The 26,396-nt window shown below is 43.1% G+C and overlaps 1 protein-coding gene across 1 annotated transcript; it reads right to left on the bottom strand.

The window, feature by feature from the left end:
• Positions 1-160: 160 nt before the first annotated feature.
• LOC100274088 (uncharacterized) lies at positions 161-25,755 on the bottom strand. The gene is made up of 24 exons (NM_001360533.1): positions 25,535-25,755; positions 25,287-25,421; positions 19,055-19,075; positions 17,727-17,800; positions 17,525-17,615; positions 17,364-17,447; positions 16,494-16,595; positions 15,392-15,523; positions 15,234-15,305; positions 15,047-15,150; positions 8,946-9,048; positions 8,465-8,809; positions 7,638-7,928; positions 7,484-7,528; positions 6,229-6,408; positions 6,053-6,136; positions 5,875-5,966; positions 5,686-5,769; positions 4,921-5,609; positions 2,136-2,527; positions 1,894-2,028; positions 900-1,306; positions 701-815; positions 161-597 (listed from the first exon to the last, which is right to left on the bottom strand). Exons 1-24 carry the CDS (start codon positions 25,592-25,594, stop codon positions 421-423), a joined length of 4,014 nt encoding a protein of 1,337 aa, NP_001347462.1. The 5' UTR covers positions 25,595-25,755; the 3' UTR covers positions 161-420.
• Between the last annotated feature and the right edge of the window lie 641 nt (positions 25,756-26,396).

The raw sequence follows: 26,396 nt of genomic DNA, 5'->3' as shown, positions 1-26,396 counted from the left end.
CTAAGAGGTTGGATACCAGCTCAGCTCAGCAGAACCTCTGGGCAGGCGCTGTCAAAATCTATGAAAGCATTTGCTGTATACCAGATATGTTTCGTAAGACCATCCACCACACCCAGAAGAAATATCTTGCAAAATTTACTAACACATGAAACAAATATCTCAACATGGGTTTTGTTTATTAATTATATGTCTTAATTTACAATGTCCTCACTAACACTCTAAATATAAACAACACTGAAGGACAGAACGTCCATTTCATCCTGCACCTAAAAAACCTTTCTCCCGAAAAAAGAGGGATCAGGTACAACAGATGAGTCTGGTGCTCATGAGAAACCACCACAGCAGAGCAAAAGGAAAAGGCACCTTCTCCTCTAGGGCAAGCATATACAACTTGAGAGGAAAACATATGATCCACCAATATCACAATACTGTATTGATGTGCAGCGCTTTCAGCAATGAGGTGGCCATTTGTTTGACCAACACTTGTTGGCCGCCCCGTTGTCCATCCCTGCGCTCTTCAATGAGGTTCTGTAGCTTCTGAGGGAGGTCATTCTCTACTATGAGCTGTTTTGGTCGAGGATGGTGCTCATAGACAACCTGGAAAAAAATACGTAAACCACAAAGTTTAGACTCTACAAACTACCAGAATTATTTCACTCACAGTGAGCGTCCGGCTAACAGCTAAGGCCAGGCATCAAACCTTTATGAGTTTCAGCAGAGTCAAGCGGGCAATAGCTTCTCGATGGTCAAGTCTTGCAATGAGCAATGTTGTTAAACCATTGGTAGCCATTGCTGTATTTAGCCTAGAAGATTTCCTGCCGAAAACATGCATACAATATACCGATCAGTAATCTGTAGCATGATTGCAACTAATCAGGAAATATGCCTTGTACTCTTACGTGATTATCTTCAAGAAAGCGTCCAATATATGGCCAAAATACTGTTCTGGGCAATCTTGGAAGAACTTCACTAATTTCTGAATGGCCTCTTTTTTCAACAGTGCTTGTTCCACTTTTCTGTGATCATTATCGTGAGCCAAACAAACAGCAATAGAATCTAATGCCGTGCATGCCCATGCATCATCCTCCAGCAGATTTAAGTACACATCTAGTCCTCCATGAACCCTCAACTGCTCTCTAGAGTTGCGAGAAGCATGAGCCATATCACACAGCAAAGGCAGGGCATACTGCCGCAAAGGTGAGTCTGACATGACAAATTTCATCAAGTGAGGGATGATTCCATTTTCGGCTGCTTGTTCCTGTCTTCTTTTATTAATTTTGCAAAGGTTGAACAAAGCATTAAGGACCTAGAAACAGAAAGGCAGAGACAGTCAATTATGTGCTCAGAAAATAGTGCAACAGAAGGCAAGTTGTCTGCTGAGAAATTAGTTAGCTTTTAGTAGCATCAGATTTCAACTAAAAAAGCACAAATAAGGAGCACATTGTCATCTTGTAGATAAAATGTTCTGCTGTCTATAGTTTTCTCACTCTAAACAATAAGATGGTTTGCTACTCCAATTATGAGTATGCTATATCTATATGTATTGCATACTGCTATAACAATTAACAAAGCATCGAATGAAGTATATTATTGTTCACTCGTTTAGCCATATTCTGCTATAACAAGGCACGGGATGAAGTATATTATTGTTACTTCACTCGTTTAGCTAGTCCTACTCCCACTCCTACTCCCACAGCACCCTCTGAATAATAAAGTGTAGTAAACCAACTCCAGTTGATCTAGTACATGGGCCATAACTCAATTTTCAAAACTATTAACTCCGAATGCTTCACCATATAAAAAGGAAAATGAGGTCCTGAAAAGCTAGTTAGTGAGATTTCTTTCCTTAGAATTCATGGTTGATTGCAAGTCTTTAACAAAAACACTGCTCACCTCACTATGTATTTGATAAACCAGAGGTCCATCACGAAGCTCCAGAATCGGTATCAGATGTTTGATTGCATCTGTGCGTTGAAGTGTCTCAAGACAATTAGGATCACCCGACAAATGATTAATGCACCTAAGAATCTGCACAAAAAAAAAATGAATACTTCCATAACCAAACAAACACAAATACAAAGAAATTGAATCACATGAACATATAGCAGAGCAGACTAAATGTTTTAGACTTTTACCTTAAGAAGAATAGGAGGCTCTATCTTGTTAAACATTTGGAAAACCCTTGTAAGAAGGCTTTGGCTGGCCATCAGAGATTTTACCACGGTGTCTGCCTGTGCAAACTCCAAAAGAAGATCTGCTACTTTCTCAAGATATTCACGTGCCACATCTGCGCTCATGGAAGAGAACATCTGAGCTAATGGGCCTGATGATGTTGTACTCCCAGGTCTTAAATTGAGCACCCCTGATCCTGATAACACACCAGATGCAGTTTGTGATGCAGCTCCAGAAGTTGATGCCCCTTCATTAGACGCACTTGCTGAAGGTGCATATTTCATACTATGAACTCTATTTGAAGCTTTTATACTAGAGTCCAGATGGCCATTCTCCCTTCCATGTCTAGAAACCTCTGCATTAAATCCAAAAAAGCAATCTATTAGCATAAATACATGGTACACATATTTTGCAAATAAGGAAGCGGATATTTATGACCGACGTTGCCTATGTCAGGGCCGCGCCAGTGGCTAGGCCACGCCGGCAGTTAGGGGCCAAATGAATCGGATTTCCCTTCCTTAGATATTTTGCATTGTTGTTTCCATAAAAATAGGATCATGATTGATTTTTGTTAGAAGAGGATAAATACGTCTAAACAGTTTTGGAACGAAGCAAGCAAGACAATTACCTTGCCTAGCTTCGAGGGATATCTCCCACATCTCTCCCTCTCTCGCTCACCTACTCCCTCCAAGGCTCCTCTGCGTCGCCGAGGTTACAAGCCCCGGCCATCGATCTTCTATCCGTACAACCTACACAGCCGCGGTAGGATCCTGGACCCTATCAATCTGGTATCAGAGATGTCGGGTGATGATGACTCTAAGAAGAAGCCGCTGATCCCACCAGCAATGCCACCGCAAAAGCCCTGGCGGACATAGCCATGCAGCTGGCCATGGCCAATCTCTCCACCCGCATGTTGTCCTTGAAGCATCAACGAACGTCTTCCTTTGCGGGCACCATGCACTCAGATTTCCTCTATACGTACGGAGCGACATTGTTCCCATCCTTCTCCACCGCCACCACCCTACCATGCCCACCCGCCACCCTCATGCACACCGCAACAGCCACCGCTGCACCGTCGCCCCCTCCCATCCACCAGATCAACTTCCCCTCGAATCCCCGCTGTCAACACGCAAACTGATTTGGGCGTCGCCGCTGCACCAAGCTTGACTTCTCCACCTATGACGGCAAGGACCCTGAGCTGGCTCAACCATAGTGCATTTCTTCCGTGGGCGGCGTACGCTCACCTTATATTGGTGCACGGCCCAAACATGATACTATGCCCTAGAGCAAGGTGAGGGCATGTTGTCGTGGGAACGTTTCAAGGATCTTTGCCATTTGTGGTTTGTGACAAGGCTCCCCTTCCACGCCACAGTCCAATACTATGACTCTATAAGGTGCACTCAACACACTAGTGTGCCGCACAATCTTCTACCAATCCAAAAGGCCGACCTCTTTGTCGGGGGTCTTCTGAAACATATTGAGTCCACGTCAAGCTCCAGGAACCCCAGAATCTGCAAACGCCCATGCAACTAGTGCAAGCCTACAAGTGTCGCATCGCAGGCACAATGCCAAACCCGGTGCATCAGGCCACCCGGCCTCCCCAGCGAGCACCGTTAGCATTGCCTGCTCCACCGCGCACTGCTGCTGCGGGCACGCCTGCGCTGCTCACACCACCTCTAGTGGTGACCCTGTCTGCTCCCTATCGTCAGTTCCGCTGCCTCACACCAGCCAAGATGATCATGCACCGTCGCCATGGGCTTTGTAACAACTATGATGAACCATACATTTGTGGCACCAGTACCAGTGTCTGTTCTATATTGAGGCCGCCGACTACATTCTCGACAAGGCACCCGAGAACAAGGGTGCCGAGGTTGCCCTTGATGATGAGCCTGATGCTACAGTCGTCTCCCTCCATGCCATCACCGGCATACGCACCGAGGGCACCATACACCACGTCTACATCCATGGTCATCGGCTCCTTGCCCTCCTGTATAGCATCTCGACCCACAATTTCATCAGTGTGGTGGTCATGCGCTGCATCGGAATGATCACGGTGGCCAATGCCAATGGTGACCACATTCCCCGCAAGGACATGGCCATGCACTAGGTCGTAAAGGCTTACATTTGACAGAGAAGTCAAATAACTGAAGCGAGGTACACATGTACTTTAAGGAGACGTGAACAATCAGCTCCGATTCCTGAAATTAATTACTATAGATCTATAACCCAGGAGGTTTCTTTGATATCTTTTTAGTTTCTCCCTTTTATTTGGTCTGTAACTGGATTACTGGAGCATAGGTGCCTTCAAGTTAACTTGTGTGTCACATCATGTAAAAAGTGTGTTGGATAGTCATATTGTAACTCTTTAGTTTTATCCAAATACTTGAAACCAGGAAAGAGGAAAGTCCTTCCTTTTTATAGGGAAACTACCTTATTTGGTGGAGGACTTGAACCAGAAGCAAACGAAATAGAAAAATATATAACATAAAGAAATCTCAATAATAAAATATTAGAACTATAGCATATAGAGAGTAAAGATAGGTTAGAATAGAAATATTCTCTTTTTACGTTTCTTTGTCCATATGTAACGAAACCGAAAAAGTTAAACATTTGATAAAGAGCATATAAACTCTAACAGAGAAGAGTGTAATATAAGCAAACTACTTAGGCGAAGCAGAATGAACAATGGGAGGATGCAACAATATGTTAAGGCCTAACATCTGAAATAATGGGCACAGAATAAAGTACCAGCAAAATCCATCATTAAGTCAAGTTCACCATTCGTTTTCCTCTCTGTCGATGTATGTAATAGTGGCAGAATGGTTTCATGCCTTTCCAAACCAGATATATGGCGAACATAATCAAGTTGTCCAGATACATGTCGAGAAGGTGGTTCTTTCTCCAATAAACTCAGTAGAGGTCGGACCTGGTCATTTTGACTGTTATTATGACCATTTGAAACTAGTTCTATGTGCTTCGGTGATCTGTCTGTAGATGTCCTTCCGGCAGAAACACTAAGCCTCTGTGGCCGAATAACCAAGTCGTTCTCATTCCTCTCCAAGTTACTGCTTGTTTTGTCGCTGAACCTAGGAGATGACGAGGAGTCCATTAATATGTGGTGCTTATCTGCATCTGCTTGTAGAGATTGCAAAGAACCAGATGAATGATGATGATCCAGCCTCGCCTTGCAACTTTCAAGAACTGAAGGGTCTAATTGGCCAGATCTTCGTCGGGGGGTTGAGCCATTCTGTGTTACTGAAGCACCTGACCCTGAGACTGAGGCAAATCGTGTTGCTTCGTTCAAGCTATATAGTGTATTCACCAGCCTAGGAAGCATCCCATTTTTTGCTGCTATACGGCAGAAGTCATTTCTTGGAGTTGAGTGCTGGAGCTTAAAGACCTGCCAAATGCCGTCAATTGCAAGATGAACCATATCCCTGCTACAAGCATTTAAATAATTAATACAGAAGAAAAATATGGAGGAATAATTATATCAACAACAAGCAGACTTGCCTGTATTTTGCATAGTCAGGCTCCATAAAGCTTACCAAAACAGGGATCCCTTGACATGCAATGAACATTTGCAATGTCAAGGTGCTGGAGATGGAAACTGAAAATTAGTACGCCAAAGCATTTGTCCCTTCCACTCTTTTACTAAAAAATGTCAGAAACTATCAACTGTGTCAAAGCAAAGAAAAAGACCTGGCTTGACAAAGCTGCTGAAGAAACAAGGATGCTTGCACCCGAACATCCTTTGGGCGATTTGGTTCTGCAAAATTCATCACCACTGGAATCTGCAGATAAATTTTAAATATCAAGTACCTTTCACTAGAGTCAACAGAGCATAAGGTCATGAATTGCTCTGGAACATTAGACTTACAAGGCCAACAAGGCAAGCATTTTCCAGGAAGCCTGTACTATCTTTTACAATGTTGTTGATAAGCTGCAGAACTGAGCATAAAATCTGCCAAAAATAAAATAAAATAAAAAACAAAACAACTTTATGGTGTAAAGGGCCAGGAAAAAATGTTTGTAAACCACAGTGAAATATCATACACGATTTTTAGGAATTTCAAGGAGTTCCATCAGCGGGAGGAAACCATTCTGTGCCATATAGATCTGTTTTTGCTCAGGCCGGTGACTGAAGATTGATAGAAGCTTTTGGCACGCCAACAGTATTACATCTTCACTTTCCCCTGGTTTCAGTTGTGCTACTATTTTGCTGTACTCCACAGACTACAAAAACAAAGAACGGAAGGTATTTCAAGGTCAAACCCTAGCAATTAGAACTGTACGAAAGCAATGTATGGTTAGCAGGACATAGTGTAAGTGTCAAACAAAAATGCAAAGCACTAAGTAGGAATAATTAATTGTTTTGGGTCGATCCCTTTTAGGATAGTTAACATTTAAGTTTACCAGCAAATAAACCATCCAACATACTGTGCATTTCAAATGCAAGTGTTGACTGTTGTATATTTCAAATAGAAACTTGTCATGTCATCAACCAACAGGAGTATTCTTTTGCACAAGAATTGCAAGAATCATATTACCAGAATTAAACAACTGACAGAGCCATATATAAAAGATGTGTATTTACAGAATTGTAAAACTTCACCAAGAGCATTGCCAAAGCATCGTTCTTAGGTTGTAAGGCAAGGCATGCCAAACCAATTCCCCTCAATCCCTCATTGTCAAGGCGCTTAGGTGTGTTTGGTTAGGGGGCGGGAGAAGGACGAAGTGGGATCCCACTGTTTGGTTGGGGAACAGGTGGGATGAAACCACCCCAGCAAGAAATATCCTATCAAGATGTTCCACCTCATCCGCTCAAAACTGAGGTACCGCGTCATCCATCTTCTATGTCATCATCACCGTTAGTCACGAGGTGGGGAAGAAGCATGGGAGCCTAACAAGGAGTGAGAGCAGCAGCGAGCCAAGTAGTGTGAGCGCACCCCGGATGGGCGTGACGATGGCAAACTGAGCCACCCAACGGCAATGGCAGGGACACGCATGACCATGGCGGACCAAGCCGAGCGAGGGGACGGTGCAAGCTATTTCATGCTTCCAGCAGCCTGCATGCTGCCCCCACCCCCTCCGAATCAACATGCACCGGAACCGGTGGTTGCCTTCCTGCTGTTAACCTCATTCCTTCTCAGTGTTTTTGGCAAGGCATCAGCGATGCCTTAGGCCTTAGCCCTGAAGGCACCTTAAAGCCTAGAGACATCATTAAATATAAAGTACCGACATCAATTTTCACAAACACAGACCAAAGTTTTAGAATGCATCATGGTAATAGAAGTTAGACATGGCACACCTGCAGAGGGAAAAGACTCTCTCCAGGAATATGTTCACCAAAACCCTACAAAATTAGCCAATATCATCAAAATCAGATCTAGAATAAACAGAAAATTCATCTGTTTTAAATATCAAAGCTATATAGATAGGGTAACAGTAGTATAGTGCAGTACCGATGCATCAATATTTTCTAGCTGCATGGCAAATTCAATTAGTTTTCCACCATTCATGGACTCGCTATCATTTTCTTTTTGCTTCTCCACCCTGGCATTGAGCCCCTTCACGAATCCATTGTGTACACCATTATATTGAAGTTCTTGGACAGTAGTTGATGTTGAAGGTTCAGCCCCATTATCTCCCCGTTTGTCGATTGGTGGAAATAAGTCTTCCAAAGAGGCATCTTCAGGTTTGTCACTAAATCTACTAAGCTGTTTCGGTCCCTCAACAACTGAAGGTTCAACCACCTGTGAAGAAAGGATACACTTAAGGCAAATTAAAGAACTTCCAATAAAATAAAATCAATTCAGGACCTTGATAATGAGTAACCAATTGACAGCTGCTCACATAGCGAAAGTATTATAGACCAATTGACAAGTAATCAGCAAGATTGATTCACGAATGAGAGGTCGGAGATGTGCGTTAGATGGTTTAATAGTTGCATTTAAACAGATAAATGGGTTTAGGATTTTAGGGTTTAGGGTTTTTAATCAAAGGGTGTCGATTGTAACCTAACTCATTAAATGGGCAGTGCATAATCACATCATGTTCCTTCACACACATAAGGTACTTCATGTATTTTCCTCCTACATTTTATTTCAATTTTTCCAACTTCCACTTGTACAACAAATGGTTGTTTAAGAAAGCATATGTAGAGTGCATATAAAATACAAACACATGCATAATAGTGAGGTCCTTACAGTTCTTTATTAAGGAACTACCAGAAAATTTCTAACTACCAGAAGATTTCTTCGAGTCAAAATGCTATGCACAAAGATCTCACCATTTGGAAGTCAATATTCTGTCTTCCAGCCTGAAATGAGAATACATCACCATCCTCAACAGTTGAACTTTCTTTATTCTCCAGCTCTATCTTACTTGGCAGACCACCTTGCAATAGTTCATGTGCCATTACTTTGCCATTCAAATCAGCATCTCCAAATGAAGATTCCACCGGTAACTTCTCATGTAAAACTAGTGTCGGATCTTTATTAAGGACCACATTATCTTTCACAAGCGCCACATTGTTCGAACTAATGCCCTCTGTAAGTTCTAAATTTCCATCATGAAGCTCTTCAGATTTACTTTGCGCAGCAGAGTCCATATTTGGTCCGTTCCTCCCATTCACCTAGAGCAGCATAAATAAAAATGATTTATAATTTGCAAGCCTCAGAGGCTAAGAACATAGTGGGTGCACTGCAGAAGATTTGGGAGGATCAATCCCTGAGCTAAACATGATGTGTAAAAAACCCTGACAGTGTTACCTGGTCAACATTAGAAGCAATAGTTGCTCGGGTATCTCCTGGTGTGTCGCAAAAACCCGAGTTATTGTCCCCTCTTGAGCTTTCATCATCCCCGTCGATATTCCTGATTGTACCGACAGGAGAAAAATTTAAGTGTCTTCTCAATGGAAAGAAGGTTCAAATAATCAATGAACATCCAATCTAATGACATATTATGGCCCTGTTTGGAATGGCTTTTTTACCAGCTTCCCATCACAGAGAAGTTCTAACTCTACCAAACACCAAGCTTTTTGTGTTGCTTTTACGTTAAGCGCTTCTCTAAAATAAACGTGAGAGCTGCGTTTTGAGTAAGCGTGCGGGTTGCAGCTTAATCTGGCTTATGCGCGGCCCAGAAACAATAGTGCCCCTAAAACATCACCATATTTACCCGCATCTGCCATTACATAATACCGGGATCGAGTCTCTCGTCCTCTTCGCTCCTCATTTTTCTTCCAACTCGTGACGCACAAATGCAGTCGGCGGCTAGTTAGGGTTCGACCATCTGCCATCCGTCTGCCTCCTTTCCACCATCTCCGGCCTGCGGCTATCCACCATCTCCGGCGTCCTCTTCTTCTTTTCCGGCCAGCGGGTGGACACACATGCTGGACCAGGCGACACCAGTTCCTGCTTCCTGCTGCCTGGAACAAGACCCCTGTTGCTGCCGCCACACGACATCGTTCCCGCTGCAAGAAGACAGCGTTCCTGCTGTATGAACAAGACGTTTGTTCGGCTGTTCCTGCTGCCAAACAACACCAGGTTCAGGTAAAGAAAAATTGGAGCTCTAAAATTTGGACAGACAGATGGCTGCATGACCAGTCTTTGCTCCAGATTGCTCCAGCTTTGACAAGCCGTGTCTCCAAGAGAACTTAAGAAAACAGTCCAAGAAGCCTTAAACAAATGGATAGGTGCAAGATCTCTCTGGAAGTTTGCCAACACAGGTGATGTTTGAGTTCCTCATGGTCTTGGATATAATCCAAGGAGTACAGCTCAGGCCAAATGTTGCTGATCAACACCTGTGTCTGCCTTCTTCCTCGGGGCAATATTCGGCAAAATCTACGTATGATTGTTTCCATGCTGGTGCAAAAACTTGAGCCAGCCAAAAGAATATGGAAGACTTGGGCACCTCCACGTTGTAAATTCTTCATTTGGTTGGCATCTCTCAAATGATGTTGGACGGCTGATCGCCTAGCTCGTCGAGGAATGGACCACCCGGAAAGATGTCCCCTTTGTGACCAACAGGATGAGAAAGTACAACACATTTTGGTGGCTTGTGTCTTTGAAAGGGATGTGTGGTTCAGAATCTTGAGCAGGATGAGGTTGCAACATCTAGCTCCCAGGGCTGATACAACTGTGTTCCAGGAATGGTGGGAAAGGCAGAGAAGAGAGTGCCTAAACCAAAGAAAAAAGGCTTTAACTCCTTTGTGAGTTTGGTAGCTTGGCAAATTTGGAAGCACGTAAATGCTTGTGCAAACGTCAACACAATCACACAGTCCATCCAAGAAGAGGCCATTTTATGGGGCCTAGCTGGGGCAACTGCCCTTAGAAGTTTGTGGCATTAGTATGGCCTAGTGTTTTAATCTTGGGTGTTTTTTTTTGTTTTTTCTTTCCCCCCCTGAATTTCCATCTTTAGGTGCCTCTATAGGCACCTTGTAATTGGCTGCCTCTTTAGCACATTGTAATTGGTCTTTTCTAGACCTTCTTTTCCTTCTTAATACAATGATACACAGTTCTCCTGCGCGTTCGAGAAAAAAAAATGCCCCCCAATACTTTCAAAACTAGATATGTTAGTTTATTCACCCAATGGTTGAAGCTATAATATTAAATACCCCATGGTTTGGATGGTGTTAATTTACTTCGGCTTGCATATCTATTGTATTTATATGGCTGTGTGTATATGCATTTTTCCAATATATTTGTCTACAAATATTAGATGAATCAAGGAGAGAAGAAAAAGAAAGCAAGTGCCAGATGGGATGCCATTGCTCACAGGGCATGGATAGAAATAGTTTTAGAAGAAATTGCTGCCCATAACAGACCACAAGGGGTTTTGAATAGCATAAGATATGCTAACCTTGTTGCTAAGTTCAAAGAATGGACTGGCAGGGAGTATGATCATAAACAAATGAAAAACAGATGGGATGCACTTAAAAGTGATTACACAACTTGAAAGACATTAAAAAATCCATGCCTCAGGGTTAGGAAGAGATCCTAAAACTGGGTCTATTGCTGCAAGTGAGGAATGGTGGACAGAAAAAACAAAGGTATTCAGTGAGTATATTTCAGTTTTTTTTCTAGGAGGACTGCATATCATTGCATTAATAGAAGAAAGAGAGAGGGGTAAGACCCCCGTACAACACAGCCACCCACCCAAGCCAAAGCCACCCAAAGATCTCACCAGAAAAAAATAGCAAAACACACGACCGGCACACACACACAGATCAACCTAAACTGGCAGAACCAGCAGATCCTCCGCCCAGAGGGCGGATAGATTTTTGGCCCCAGCCTTAGACCAAAAGAGCACCTCATCCTTGGCAGCCCTAAGGGGTAAGGGCAGAGGCCAAGCTAGGATTACAATTTACAACCATCAAAAACACATTTATTTCTATGCTTCCAAATGGTCCAGGCGCCAAGGATCACCAATGAGTTGAAACCTTTTCTCACTCGATTTGCCACCCGAGAGTTGCCAAAAGCCCACCAAGAATCAAAAGAGAAAACCTCGAGGGTGGGACACAACTCTTCCAGCCCCAGCATCTTTAGGAGATGAAACCAAAACTGTCTGGCAAAAACACATCTGACCAAAAGATGGTTGATAGTTTCAGCCTCTTGGTCACACAATGGGCAACACTCAGGATGGTTCAGCCCCCTCTTTTCCAGTCTGTCAGCTGTCCAACACCTATCGTGCTCCACCAACCAAATAAAGAACTTACACTTCCCAGGCGACCAAGATTTCCACACCCTTTTTGCTGGTTCAAACTGAAGTACTGAACAGCCCCAAAGAAGAGGGCACTATAGGCTGATTTAGCCGAATAAACACCTGAAGTACTGAATTTCCATAGATGTCGATCTTGCACACCAGACTGAAGCACAACAGCCTCAAGAACTTCACAAAGGTCCAGAATTTCGGCAAAAACTCTAACTGACACAGCCCCTTGCAATCGAAGTTGGGAAGTGCATCTTTAACTGTCCTCTTGTTCACTAGACGATTAGGCACCAAATCAAGCACTGCAGGACCTAAGTCTTTAACGCATCTCTCCCCCAGCCACCTATCCTTCCAGAACAAGGTATTGGCGCCATCTCCAATCTCAGTGATAACAGCCACAGCCATCAACTTCTGAACCACATCATATACATGGATTGGGAAATCGACCCAAGGTCTGTTTCGATCCGTTTTCTGCAACCAAGGCCACCGAGCCCTCAAAGCCCAGCTATGGTTCCTTAAGTCGCTAATCCCAAGTCCCCCCAGCTCCTTAGGTCGAGTGGCCTTAAACCAAGCCAACAGACAATGGCCTCCTTCCTTCCCCTCTAAAGAAAGCCCTTCCGCAGCTTATCAACCGCTTTGATGGCCCAAGAAGGGATTTCCAGAGCCGTACAAGCATAAACCATTTTAGCCGACATAACGAACTGAACATAGATGGCCATTCTAGCCCTAGACATAAGCTCAGCTTTCCAGCCAGGCAACAGGGCAGCCACCTGGTCCACAATGGATTGGATTTGATTCCTTGTGAGCTTCTTGGTAGATAGAGGCAATCCGAGATACTTACAAGGATAATCTGAAAAAGTACAAAGAAGCAGCTCTTGGATACAATTCAGTTCTTCCCCACAATGGATTGGGAAAACACTGCTTTTCTGAATATTAGTACTTGGGCCTGAAGCCGAACCAAAGAGATTAAGAATATCCAGAACCACATTAATGTCCGAAGCAACAGGCCTTAAAAAGACTACAACATCATCAGCATATAACGATATGCGGTGCTGCATAGTCCTTGCCGATAAAGGTTGAAGAAGACCCTCCTCAGATGCTCGCTGCACCATCAGATTTAGAATATCCATTACCAAAATAAATAGTATAGGCGATAAAGGATCACCTTGCCTTAATCCTCTGTGATGCCAAATACAATCCCCCCACAAACCATTCAGGGCTTGTTCGGTTCTACCCCAATCCATATGGATTGAGGGGGTTTCAATCTCTAGTAAGTCAAAATCTCTGTCAATCCGTATCAATCCCCTCCAATCCGTATGGATTGAAAATAACCGAACAAGCCCTCAAGAGAATCCTGGTAGAGGAGGAAGTCAACAACCCACTGATTATGTCGCACCAAAACTGCCCAAAGCCTAGTTTTCTCAGAATTTCTAAAAGAAAAGCCCATGAAACCGAGTCGAAAGCCTTTGAGATGTCCAGTTTGAGCAGGATACGGGCATGTTTTTGACGATGCAAGAACCTGGCTGTCTGCTGAACAAGCATGAAGTTATCGAGGATAGAACACTTGGTTGAGGGAAACCAATTCCTGCAGCAGTCTTGCCAGTCTGTTAGCCAACAGTTTAGTCACAAACTCACAATCTTAGTGAAACTATGAACAAGACTGATCGGTCGAAAATCCCGCACCAGTACAAACGATCAGAGCAGGGACTTCTTCCTCTGGTACAAACTATCAATCAAGGCAAGCTAAGGAGAAATTTTCCCATTCTGGAGAAACTATCTGTAGGGGCCTAGGAGGTTTACTGATGTTCTGGAGTCTGTGTACAAACTGGCTGCTGACGTTATAAAACCCAAAGATCCTACCTTTAGTATGGTTCGTAGAAAACTTCAAGAGCCAAGATTTTGGCCTCATTTCAGAAATTGCCTTGGGGCCATTGATGGCACACATATACCAGTAACTGTACCATCCACAAAACAACCTGTGCATATTGGGAGCCATGGATATCCTAGTCAAAATGTTATGGCAGTATGCAACTTTGACATGAGATTTACTTTTGTTGTGGCTGGACGGCCGGGATCCGCTCATGATATTCGCATTTTCTTGGATTCTCTAATCAAGTACAAGGACTACTTCCCACACACCCCTGAAGGTATATTTATTTTTAAATTAGTATCCTTTCTCTAACAGATAATTAAGTATGTTCTAGTTCTAATGATAATTAATGCTTTTGTAGGTAAATACTACCATGTTGACTCTGGATATCCTAATAGAAAAGGTTATCTAGCATCATACAAAGGGCAAAGGTACCACATATCTGAATTCCAAAATAGTGGACGGGCAATTGGGTTAAAATATTCAATCATGCTCATTCTTCTCTTCAGAATGTAATTGAACGCTCATTTGGTGTTCTTAAGATGAAATGGCGCATTCTTTTAAACGTTCCGAGCTACCCGATGGAGAAGCAAAAGAAAAATCATAATTGCTTGTATGGCGTTGCACAATTTCATTAGAGACAGTCAAATATGTGAAGCCCATTTTGATGAAATTGAGTCAGACGAGACATGGTGATAGGACCGTGCAACATGAGGACAACGAAGGAGATGTCATGGATGACGGGGGCATGGGTGAGCTAAGAGATGATAGTGTCTGCTTTAGCTGGACAATAGTTTAGTTTGCAGCTACTTTGGCCAGTGTATGCAAGAATGTCAGTTGGAAGGCGATGCATAAACCATACATCTAATATATATTATATAGCCATGAAAATGTCTGATACTAGTTGTTATTAACGCTCATAACACTTTTTCCTCGAAAAGTGCAGGAGAACTGCGCCTAAAATTATACTAAGAAGAGTGAAACAAAGGTCTATAGAAGACCCAGTTTACAACACTCATGGGTATTTTAGTCATTTCACAGTTTACAACAGTGTCTCAGCATCTCTCTGGCCTTTGAAAAGTCAGGATGCCAAACACTTAGCTTATTCAGGCAGCAGCTTATTTGAGAAGTAGCTTTTCTGATCAGCCAGCTATAAGCCAGCTTTTTTAAAAGTTTCAGCCATTCCAAACAGGGCCTATGAAGCAAAAGTGAAAAGTTAATGTGTCTGTACTTTTCTAGACTGTATATAGGTTAACCAAACTATTCGCTATCACGGGAAACTCCCATTAATACCTTAATGGAGTAGGTTGCCGAAGGGAAGCAGGCAAAGCACGTCTTGAGTTCTGCAACCATGGATGCATCAATAATGTCTTCGCATCAGGCCTTTGCATCGCATCCTAAAGTTATAGTTTAAATAAGTCAGACCATGTAACTAGAAAAATACAAAATAAAGTCATCAAATAACATCATGATAGAGAACCTTTTGAAAACATTGCCGGAGAAAATCAGTAATCTCAGGTGACAGTCCTTCTGGTATTGGTGGATGCACATCCTATACAAAATAAATAGTACTCACATAGCAGAATAAATAGTGACTTGCAAGATGAACATAGATTAAAACAGCTGTAGGCAACCAACCTGAACAATACGGAACAGGGCAGGCATAGGTTGGAGATCATAATATGGCGGGACACATGTCAGCAATTCAATTACGGTGCAACCCACACTCCAGATATCAGAGGCAGCACAAACACCAGACATTTCGATGACCTAATGTAGTCATGTGTTGATAAGATGATGAATGAAAGTATGAAACACAAATCCTAGACTGCATTAAAATGCAATTTTATACTTTTTTATGGTGAGATGGAAGACCATAGTAGGCATCATAGCAATCAATATTATCCCATAAGGCTTTTTTTTGGGTACTCTAGTATTGACCCTAATCCACGTGTGTTGAGGTGGATTGGAGTGTAAATTAGTTTAAGTTACACCCCAATCCACCTCAATACATGTGGATTGAGCTCAATACTAGAGTACCCAAACTAGGCCTAATGGTATTAGCAGTAACTCTTTTTTTCTCGAACACGCAGGAGAACTGCGCATCATTATATTGAAAGAGAGAAAGGTCCGAAATGGACCAAAGTACAATGCCATAACAGGCAAAAATAAATAGAAAATAAAACAGTGCAGCCTCATGCACTAGGAAAAGCCCTAGCCCCCCTAGCAAATGCAACCAGAAGCCCAAGACTCTCGAGCTGCTTCGCACCAGCCATACACCAGCACTCCACCTCATCCAAGAAGAGCCTCTGAATGGTGCTTAATGAAGGGCTGACACCATCAAATAACGCCTTATTGCGATGCAGCCATAAACACCAGGCCCCCAGGATAATGAGACTATGGAAACCTTTTCTGATATATAGAAATACCAGGCCCCCAGTAACTCTTATCTATCAACTAATCAATTTGTCCCCACATAAGCAGACATTGTTGTTATTTTTATGAATTGGGCGTTCAACTTGATGAATTAATGTTAAATTAATGGTTGCCTTAGTCTTGGTTGATTCTACAGATTTTACATCCACAAAACAATGGAACCAGGGAACCTTCAATATATTATATTAAACAGTAAGACACACAAAACTAAGATAAAAAAACTACTCCAGTATATGAAGTGGGATAGAGGACAATAGTAGAAACATCGTATTCAAAAAACAGAAACACTTAATCAATAGCCAACCTCAGGCGCCATCCAGTATGGAGTGCCGACCACAGAATGAGTGTTGATGTCAGCTTCAGTCAATTTAGTGGCAACTCCAAAGTCAGCAAGTTTGACAAGGCCCTAAACAAGCAGGGTACACAAATGAAGATATGTAGAGAAAAAGTGTTATTGTTATGTTTCTATTGGAAGTTTAGAATAAAGGGGGATACATATTTCATATTAGCAATTCATGTTCCCAAAATCTATGCTAGCCCACTATTTGTCCATGAGTTTATCTCTAGGGTGCCCCTTTATTTCTTTCTTCACCGCTGCATCAGTCATGTTGTCATGTGGGGACTCAAGTATGCCACGCGCCGTAGGGCTAGGGATGTACGACGGGCGGCTGAGCATGCGGCACAGGCAGAGGCCGAGCGCAGCAACACGCTGGAAGCAGCCGGCCTGGTTGGATAGGTCAGGTAACCGCCAGGAGAGAAGTTAGGAAAGATAAGGATTAGTGCTAGCTTAGATCCTAAAGTATAGGGCTGATCGGTTGGGGCCATGGGGCATATATATATAAGCCACACTTTGAAAGCCCTAATCTCCGATCTCCCTGTCTTCACTAAGTCTGCGGCTGAGGAATACCTCGCCGGAGAAGACGGACGGCGGCTACGAACTACGTAGCCACGGTCCAGCTACCCGAGGGTACACAGCCCTTCATGTCACTACATGTTTTCATGGTTTTATGCTACCAATTGTGGTATTAGAATATTGCTTCCAAGTTAGAAGATAAGTATCCTTGCACCATAATTTTTTAGCAGCATTCAGATTTCTAGGTGTTCCAAAAAAAATTTACCAAATTCAACGATTGAAACAAAGAAAAAAGGGGGCAGATAATATACAGCCATTAACCTCTTTGGTAGTCAGTATATTTGCGCCCTTGATATCTCTATGAATGACACCTTGTTCATGCAGATAAACAAGACCTTCCAACACCTGGACACATAAAAACTAAAATCAGATAAAAATAAGGAAAAAAGAGAAAAGTAGTAGTATTGAACCACCACAAGAACCTGAGCAATGTATACAGCCACCAAAGATTCAGGAAAAGGTCCGAATTTGTTTGGCTTGATAATATTAGCAAGTGAGCCATTCTCCACATACCTGCAATTATCCCTATGGTATTAGAACTTACATGTCGAAATTCACTAGATGTATACTGTATACATCTATCTCGTATCAACTATGAAGACATTTTCAACGATAATTGCTTACTCCAAAATAATATGGAGGTGGCTCTTTGTCTTCAATGATCCCAAATACTTGACAATATTTTTATGATTAAGATTCTGCACAAAGAACCAAAAGATTTGGAGTCCCGCATAAGTGCATGAAACAATCAAGGTCCTGCTTTCAATTTCAAAAACAATAGAAGCTACTAAAGCCAATTGAAAGAATAAATAAGGCTGAATTAATGACAAGGGCAGGAAGGAAAGTTCAAGTGCAACATGTTCTTACAACCATGATTATCTATCCAGCAATGGCAATTGACCTTCCTAAATGGGTTTTAGATGCTATTGACAAACTAAGAAAAGGTTTCCTTTGGAGGGGTCGCAAAAGTGTTAGAGGTGGCCATTGTCTGGTGGCAGGGGTAAGGTTTGCCGTCCCCTGCAGCTGGGTGGCTTGGGAATCTCTAGTCTTCCTGAGCTCTGCTGGGCTCTCCGCATGTGATGGCTTTGGTTACAAAAAAAAAACGACTCCAAACGACCTTGGACAGATCTCCCCATCCAGGTACCAGGCAAGCTCGTGTATTTTTCTCTGCAGTTCTGATCTCTGAAGTGGGAAATGGAGCCAATACCAAGTGAAGATAATCTATGAGTGTGTGGGTTTTTTTCTGTTTCCTAGATGGATTCCTTCCTATATGCCGTTTTTGGCCCCCGTAAGGGGTCTTTTGTATCGGGCCTTCCTTTAGATCCTGGTTTCTTATTCTTCTTAATATAATGAGGCGCAGTTATCCTGCGTGTTTTCGAGAGAGAAAATAGTTTTAGCTTTACCACTACACTAGTCACTATTTCCGAATTATATTGCCTCTTATCTAATACATGTTTAGAGAAAGAATGTGTATGATGCACCAAACGATCAAAAAACAAAATAAAAGCACCTCAACGTGTATAACAGTATATATTAAATCAAAGCAAGGATTTAGTGTGATCTTTATGAATTTTCATAAGCTAAAGCAATTCCTTCCTACACACTAGTAGAGCATGCAAAAGATTTAAAATTTCTGATTAAAAGGAATATCAAAGAAATCAATCTGTGTAAGTTAATGGGAAAAAAAGTGGAGATGTAATTATAGCTGCATAACATATAAACAACAAAAACTTACTTTCAAAAGGTATATATTAGATCAAAGCAAGGATTTAGTATGATCTTTATGAATTTTCATAAGCTAAAGCAATTCCTTCCTACATACCAGTAGAGCATGCAAAAGATTTAAATTTTCTGACTAAAAGGAATATTAAAGAAATCAATCTGTGTACGTTAATGGAAAAAATAATGGAGACTGATTATAGCTGCATAACATAGAAACAACAAAAACTTACTTTCAAAAGGTCGATCTCTTGCTGCACACACCATACCAGCAAACCACCACGAAGAGAATTGTGCAGAATCATTAAAACATGCACAAAGACAATTAATTAAAACCCTAGGCTGCAGGAATACAAGAGCAATTGCAGAAAACAGTAATATTCACCAATAGGAGGGAAATGTTTTGACAACAAGAGCAAAATATAATAAAGTGGTAGGGATTGTTATACAGGAAGAATGCAAAAAAAATGTGCAACTTCCTTAAAAAACTTGGCCAGAGAGGGAAAGACCGCTCTCCCGGTATTATATTAAGAAGAGACTGAAACATGGCCCCAACCGAGAAAACCCTCGAACCCTGGCCCCCAGCACTAGCGGGCTGTCACCGCCCACTCTGCAACGGCCCAACCGGAGGGTGGCGCACAGGACGTAACCCGGGAGCGGGCAAGGCACAGCGAGGGGATTTTTTTAACCAAGCCCGAAATTCGCCCCCGAGGGGGATCGAACCCGGGACCTGGAGGTGCTACTCGGAAACCTTGACCATTACGCTACCCAGTGTTCTAGAAAAACAAGCAGTGAACCGACCAGTGCATCATATAGTCATTGATGATATATGATGTTACAACCAGTATCTCCTATGCACGCCGGAGAACGAGCCACACAGGTGTTGGGCCCAAATTACACCTGGCATAAAGTACCCATTTAGGAAATAGAATTAGTGTGTTAGGAAAGGGGAGTCTAAATCTATAAGGATTCCTCCTCTAGTTTGCTTTGGAACAAAGTCCTCTAGGGACTATAAATATAGGAGTGATGTAACCAGATGAAGGAAGCAAGGCAAACATCTTGTTGGGCCTCAAGGGCCTACCCTCCGTGTTCCCTCTCTCCCTCGCTCACTGTCGTGCCGTTGTTCTACACCCACGCCACCACGGCGCCTTTCCGAAGTCAGAAATTCCTGACTGCGGCCTCCAATCTCGCATTCCTACACACTTCGCAACCAAGATAGGATCAAGGATCCTATGAATCTAGTATCGGAGATGTCAGGTTCCGACGCTACTACAGCGATTGACACCAAGACTTCGTCTCCACCAACACAACAGGTCGTTCAGCCGGCACTGCAAGGAGTGCCACCATTCTCCCTTGACACCATGGCAAAGGCCCTCTCTGAGGCTGCCCAGCAGATGGCCAACCTCAACATGCAGCAGGTGGTCGTTCTCTCGCGGCTGGCCACCGTGGAGAGCCATCAGGCATCCTCATCAGCGGGTGCCATGGCCCAAGGCTTTTCCTACGAGGTGCCGAGGGACAACACGACGGCACTTCATATTTACTTATCCACCACCACCATACCCCCACCACCACGCTGCCCGCCACCCAACCCCTGTTGACTCATTCATTCCCATCAACCTTATCGATTTCCCACCATCACTGTAACTGCTGCCCAACTTCTCGACACCACCAACCCCGCTCCAGCGCTGCCACTAGTAACCCTTGGTGCGGCCACCAAATTCGACAAGCACGATTTCACCTCCTATGATGACTCATTGTGAGCAGTTTTTTTAAGGGCAACACACGCTCACATCTGATCGTGTTTGGCTCGCATTATACCACCTACACGACGGACCGCGAACGTGGTACTACACCCTTGAACAGGATGAGGGCATGCCTTCCTAGGAGCGCTTCACAGAGCTCTGCAAACTACGCTTCGACCCGACCATCCGTACTAATTGCCTCTTCGAATTGGCACAACTCTCTTTCACCACCATAGTACAGAACTACCAGGCGCGTTTCAACGCCCTCATTTGTCACTCGGCTCAGCCAAATAGCGCTCGTGTGTCGGACCTCAGAGCACCTCACGAACTAGTTCATGGGCCACCTTTTTTTCGCGACCCCAATGCAGTAGAGCACCTTAGGTCCCAGGGCACCCCGCACGTTGGCCCCCAAGGCACCTCGTGCGCCGACCCCTAGGGCACCTCTTGCCCCAGCCCTCGAGGCACCCGAAACATTAGCCCCCGAGACACCCTCAAGCATCGACCCCTAAGGCACCTATTGACATCTCACATGCTGGCCCCCAAGGCACCTCTTGCCCCGATCTGGTAACCACCGACGATGTCCTCCACGTCAAGCGCATCTTCATGTCGACATAGCACGATTTGGACCACCAGGTGGCTGCACTGTCCCATTCCACTAACCACGAAGGGACCTAAAAGACCCTTCAGTACCTGCGCGAGGACTTCTATATCCCAAGCGACCACATGGCCAATTAGAGGTCATCAACAAGATGATAGTCATGTACCTCCGCTATGCCACAAGGAACCGACTACGTGCATGGGTCGACTAGCTTCCGTGGGTAGAATATTGCTGCAATACCTCATCCCACACGACGCTCCGCGCCATCCCCTTCCAGGCGGTGTTGGCCATCCCATGTCCCCTTTTTTACCACACATGGCAGAGGCTACTCAAATGGAGGTGGTGGGCTCCATCCTACGTGACAGCGATGCCTTCCTCATGGAGGTTCATCGGCGCTTATCCAAGCCCAGCAGTACACCAAGTGTTCCTAACTTCCTATGACGACCAACATCGTGAGCTCAAGTTCAGGGTGGGCGACTAGGTGTGGCTTCGCCGTCTCCATTGCCCGACGCACTCACTAGAGCCCTAGTCCAAGGGTAAGCTTGGTCCTCGCTATGCAGGCCCCGTTCAGGAGTTGGAGCGTGTTGGGCAGGTGGCCTACAGCCTTTAGCTTCCAGAAGGCACACGTCAATGACGTGTTCCATGTAGAGCTTAGGGGGACCCTCTGATGACCCCACCACAAGGGCCACTATTTAGGATGGTCGGTTGTTGCCTACTCCAGAGAGTGTGCTACTCGCCCATTTACATCATGGCGCTTGGCATGTGCTGGTACAGTGGCAGGGTATGACCACCGATGACGCTACTTGGGAGCTACTGCACAACTTCAAAGACCTCTACCCGAACATTCATCGAATTGTTTGAAGAGACGGGGAGAGATGTTATGACCGATATCCAAGGTTATTAAAACGATAAAACGTTGGAACGCTCATGAGTGAAATTTTGACTTTTAAACGTTTAAACTTTGTTTAAACGTAGTTTTAAACAACATAGGAAAAATACCAATACATCATAATTTCATACAATAATATGAAGTTAAGTACCAAAACAGAGAGGTTAGTGGCTTACCAAAACTTCACCCATGAGCTGGATTGAACCCCAAAAGTAACTAATAGACTGGGCCCAAAAGTAGCTAATGGTCTAAAATGCATAAAACACTGCGTTTTACAGTTTAGAACGCCAAAACGCTAAAACGTGGTTTCAACCTCTTATTAGAGTTTTGACGTTTAAACGTAGTTTAAACATCGTTTAAACGTAGTTTTAATAACACTGCCGATATCCCCTATGTGCAACGGAAAACGGGCCACGCGGGTGTTGGGCCAAAATTACATCCGGTGTGAACAATACTCATTTAGGAAATAGAATTAGTTTGTTAGGAATTCCTCCTCTAGTTTGCTTCTGAACCAAGTCCTCTAGGAACTATAAATACAGGGGCGATGTAACCAGACGAAGGAAGCAAGACAAACATCTTTCTAGGCCACAAGGGCTTGTCCTACGCGTTGTCTCTCCCTCGCTCGTTATCACGCCGCTGCTCTACACCCATGCCATCACGTCGCCTTACCAAAGTAAAAAAATCCAACACTGAACTCCAATCTCACATTCACATGCACTTCGCAACTGCGATAGAATCAAGGATCTTATCATATACGGCCAAGTAAGCAGCATTTATGCAGTTCACCAAACCAAGTAATGATATAACTTATTGCCCAACAATATGTCCATATGGTAAATAAATAAACAATTAAAGTTGTTACTCCCTCTGTTTTTATATATTAGCTTTGTCTTAAGTCAAAAAAATGTAATTTTGACCATCAATTTCAAAAAAAAAGTTCATGGCATAAGATTTATGTTTTTTATATTTACTATGAGAAGCACTTCCATAATCTGTAACTCATATCTTGTGAAACTATAAGGATTTTTTGAAATGGATGGCCAAAGATAGCAGGGGCGAAGCTATGTTGCCGGGACGGGGTCAGCCGACCCCGACGACTTCGTGATAGCATCTTATACAATATGATTTTCCACCAGCAAAGACCCTGGCAAAAAAAAGTAATTGTGACCCCGACAGCTCAAATTTGAAAGCCCTGCGGCCCAACACATGCAATCCAACCTATTACATGTACACGTACTGCCAAAAAATACTAGCATGCATTCTGCAAGCCCACATCTATACGTACTCACAGGTTTATCAAGCCTAAGTTTTAGTTCTTGCTTTTTTATTAGTTCGGCAAGCCCACAACTCTTGATTTATATTTTAACATATTGATTATTGGCGCAGTGAATATACATGTTTATGAAGCCTAAGTTTGAGGTCTTACCTTTTTATTAATTTAGATTTTTTTTCTAGTTACATATAACAAGAGTCGAGGAACCCTACTGTTTCTATTTTAGTAGTTTTTTGAGTCTGGCATTCTTAGACTCTTTCACTTATGTGCGGTACTGGCCTCCGTAAGGAGTTAAATGTTGTAACCCTGGTCTACTATAGACCTTTTTCCTCTTCTTAATATATTTTAAGGCGCAGTTCCCCTGCGCTTTCGAGAAAAAAAAAAGTCTCCATAATTCTGTTGCTTGCAACTTGGATTCAAACAGTGAGGTTGCTCTTATTCAAGGAAAATGTCAAAGTATGTAAAGTTATGATTTTAATTATATGTATGGCTGCAATAGATACATTAATTTTATAGGCAACCGAAGCGCGTTGAAACGATTCTTAAAAAGGAAAATACCACCAACCAATGATAATGATAATCTAGAAAGATGCACTTCAACAAGGGACGTCAATAGATCAAATACCAATCGTCCTATTCATTGTTCTTCACGAGTCTCACGACATGAGGTAAATTTCGATGAACTTCCATATGATCCAGCTGACAGAGGATAATATCAGCTCATATAGGCTCTGATCTACAAGATGACATAAGGTGAAAGTATTTGACTAGAGGTCCTTGTTCTCTTACATAAGATGGAGGATCGTAACCGTAGAGGAAAAATATAGAAGATACGCAATTACTATTGTGAAAGATTATTTTGGCGTAATATGTTGCTTTTATTTTATAGATTATTGATATTATGCATGGTATTATTTTTTCCAACCTGTGAGTTAGTACTGACCCTGGCAATAAATTATCCAGGCTTCGCCCTTGAAAGATAGTTATGTTTTACTTATGACAAAGCTAATGTGACATGAAAAAAAGGAGTATTTCACAAGCTCAGGAGTCAGGGCAGATGCATCAGATTCAGATATGCTCCAAAAGACAACATTTAAACAGGTCATACACAGATTTCAAGATCAACTAAGAGTTAAGTGATACATGGAACCAATATCAAAAATACGAAAGAGAACTAATTAGCGACCAATTCACAAAAACTAACACCAACACATAGAATTCTATTTTAGATATTAACAATTTACTTGATACCTATAGAGCTATAGATTAGATGAACCATCAAGTCGTCAACCATGTGTCAGCCTACACGATCTATCAATTGCAGGAAAGTTGTCGAGGTTCAAAATGTTATTGTTGCTTGCAAGGGCATATAAGGCTGCAGTCACTATTAGTCATGGTGCAAAAAACATCAGAAAAGCTTTTTCCCCTGTCAGGAAACAAAACTTGTCTATAGATAGCAAACTCAAAAATAATACAATGTGTGATAATCAAGCCAATTGCACCAAGAAAATGCAGTAGGAACCTAAAGTAGCGCTCCTTTATGTCATGAGTCATATTTTTATGAGAGATCGTATCATACAACAATTAACAGGCCAAAAGTTCCATATGATCACAATCAGAAAACGTATAACCGAGTAACCGACTCACTACAGATCGATTAACATGCCAAACACACAGGTAACGCATGTCCTTGACTTCTGCTATAATTCCAAGTTTGAACCTACCAAACAGGGATCTTGCTCACTACTCCCATAAGTAAGCTAGCAGAACCTAGCCCTGGAATGTAATCTCACAGCAAAAAGTGTGCTACAAAAGGGCGAGGTGCATAGCTAAAACTACATATTATAGCTGAACTGGAGCCGCTGTGTGCTAGCTACACAGCTCCTCCCAACAAACACATTTCACGCAATTACACACCCCTTCATTTCCTGTGCATGATATGATAAGTAAGAAAAAACGTCACCATTATTATGTTGAGATCCTCCTGCGGAATGTTCTCCAGCGAGACCTGTTTGATGGCCACGAAATCGCCATTCTCCAGGTCAAGCCCCTTGTATACGCGGCCGTACGCCCCCTTCCCTATTTCATCTCCAAGCATCTGCACACGGGCCCGTGCAGGCGCACTGAGTGAGAGTAGGATAACCCCAAAATTCGCAGCAAAAAAACACGAATTCCCCTGGATCTGAGGTGGGAGGCGCGATAAATCCTCACGTATTTGTTGTCAAGCGTCTTGGATTTGTGGAACTGCGCATTGTGCTGCCTCGACGCCATGTCGCCGCCGCCTCCGTGACAGGGCCCCGGGCGCCGCGGGAGCGGTTGGATCAGCAGTCAACGGCGGCGGTGCAGAGTCTCTCGCGAACTCGTGACGAGGGCCATTGAGCTTTGCTCTAGGGTTTGGGTGGGGAAGGGAATTGGCGGACGGGGAGAAGCAGGAAGACGAAGGCCGGAGAAGAGAAACGGAAAAGAGAGAGACTACCGGAGGGGCTTTTCTGTAATTCTTACTCTTTTTTGGTCATTCCGATATTTTCTGGGCGAGGGAAACTAACGGAATGAGCCGCTTTTTATACGGGGGTGGGCCTTTGAAGCTGGCGCCTGGCGGAGGCCAACGAGGATGTTGCAGGGATAAGCGGGGGAAGGACTGTCAATTAGCTGTCATCAACTATAGCATATATGAGATCTGGTCATCCAATGTTTCGATCTTTCCTTTCAAGCCATTGAACGAAGATGGGACGCTTATAGGGTGTTTGGTTTGATAAAATAACCTAGTTCATCGTCTTATTACTTCTCGTTTTTTTAGTTTGTGAAATATAATAAGTTAATCTATCACCACTTCATTACTTATACTTAGTAGTTACTAACTACGAGGAATGAGATCATTCCACTAAATTTGAGTAATAAACTTATGGCACATGTTAAATTAGACCATATTTAAAAGCAACCTAGTTTTTAAGAAATCAGATTTATTTTTTAGCCAGCAGAGGTCAGCTTCTTGGTTTTTAAGAAACTGAGAATCTAATTTATATAAACTAAGTCATAAACTGATATGTTTGGAACCAACTCAATGATATAACCC

The sequence above is a fragment of the Zea mays genome, chromosome 2, assembly GCF_902167145.1.
Source record: "Zea mays cultivar B73 chromosome 2, Zm-B73-REFERENCE-NAM-5.0, whole genome shotgun sequence".
Taxonomy (NCBI): domain Eukaryota; kingdom Viridiplantae; phylum Streptophyta; class Magnoliopsida; order Poales; family Poaceae; genus Zea; species Zea mays.
The sequence above is the reverse complement of the archived record's forward strand: the minus strand, read 5'-3'. Positions and strand labels throughout refer to the sequence as shown.

Excerpts from the sequence above, each read along its gene's own strand:
- LOC100274088 (NM_001360533.1), bottom strand. The coding sequence starts at position 25,594 with ATGGCGTCGAGGCAGCACAATGCGCAGTTCCACAAATCCAAGACGCTT. Across the intron at positions 15,524-16,493 it reads CATACTGGATGGCGCCTGAG|GTCATCGAAATGTCTGGTGT; the intron begins GTTGGCTATTGA and ends TGACTACATTAG. Across the intron at positions 15,151-15,233 it reads TCCGGCAATGTTTTCAAAAG|GATGCGATGCAAAGGCCTGA; the intron begins GTTCTCTATCAT and ends CTATAACTTTAG.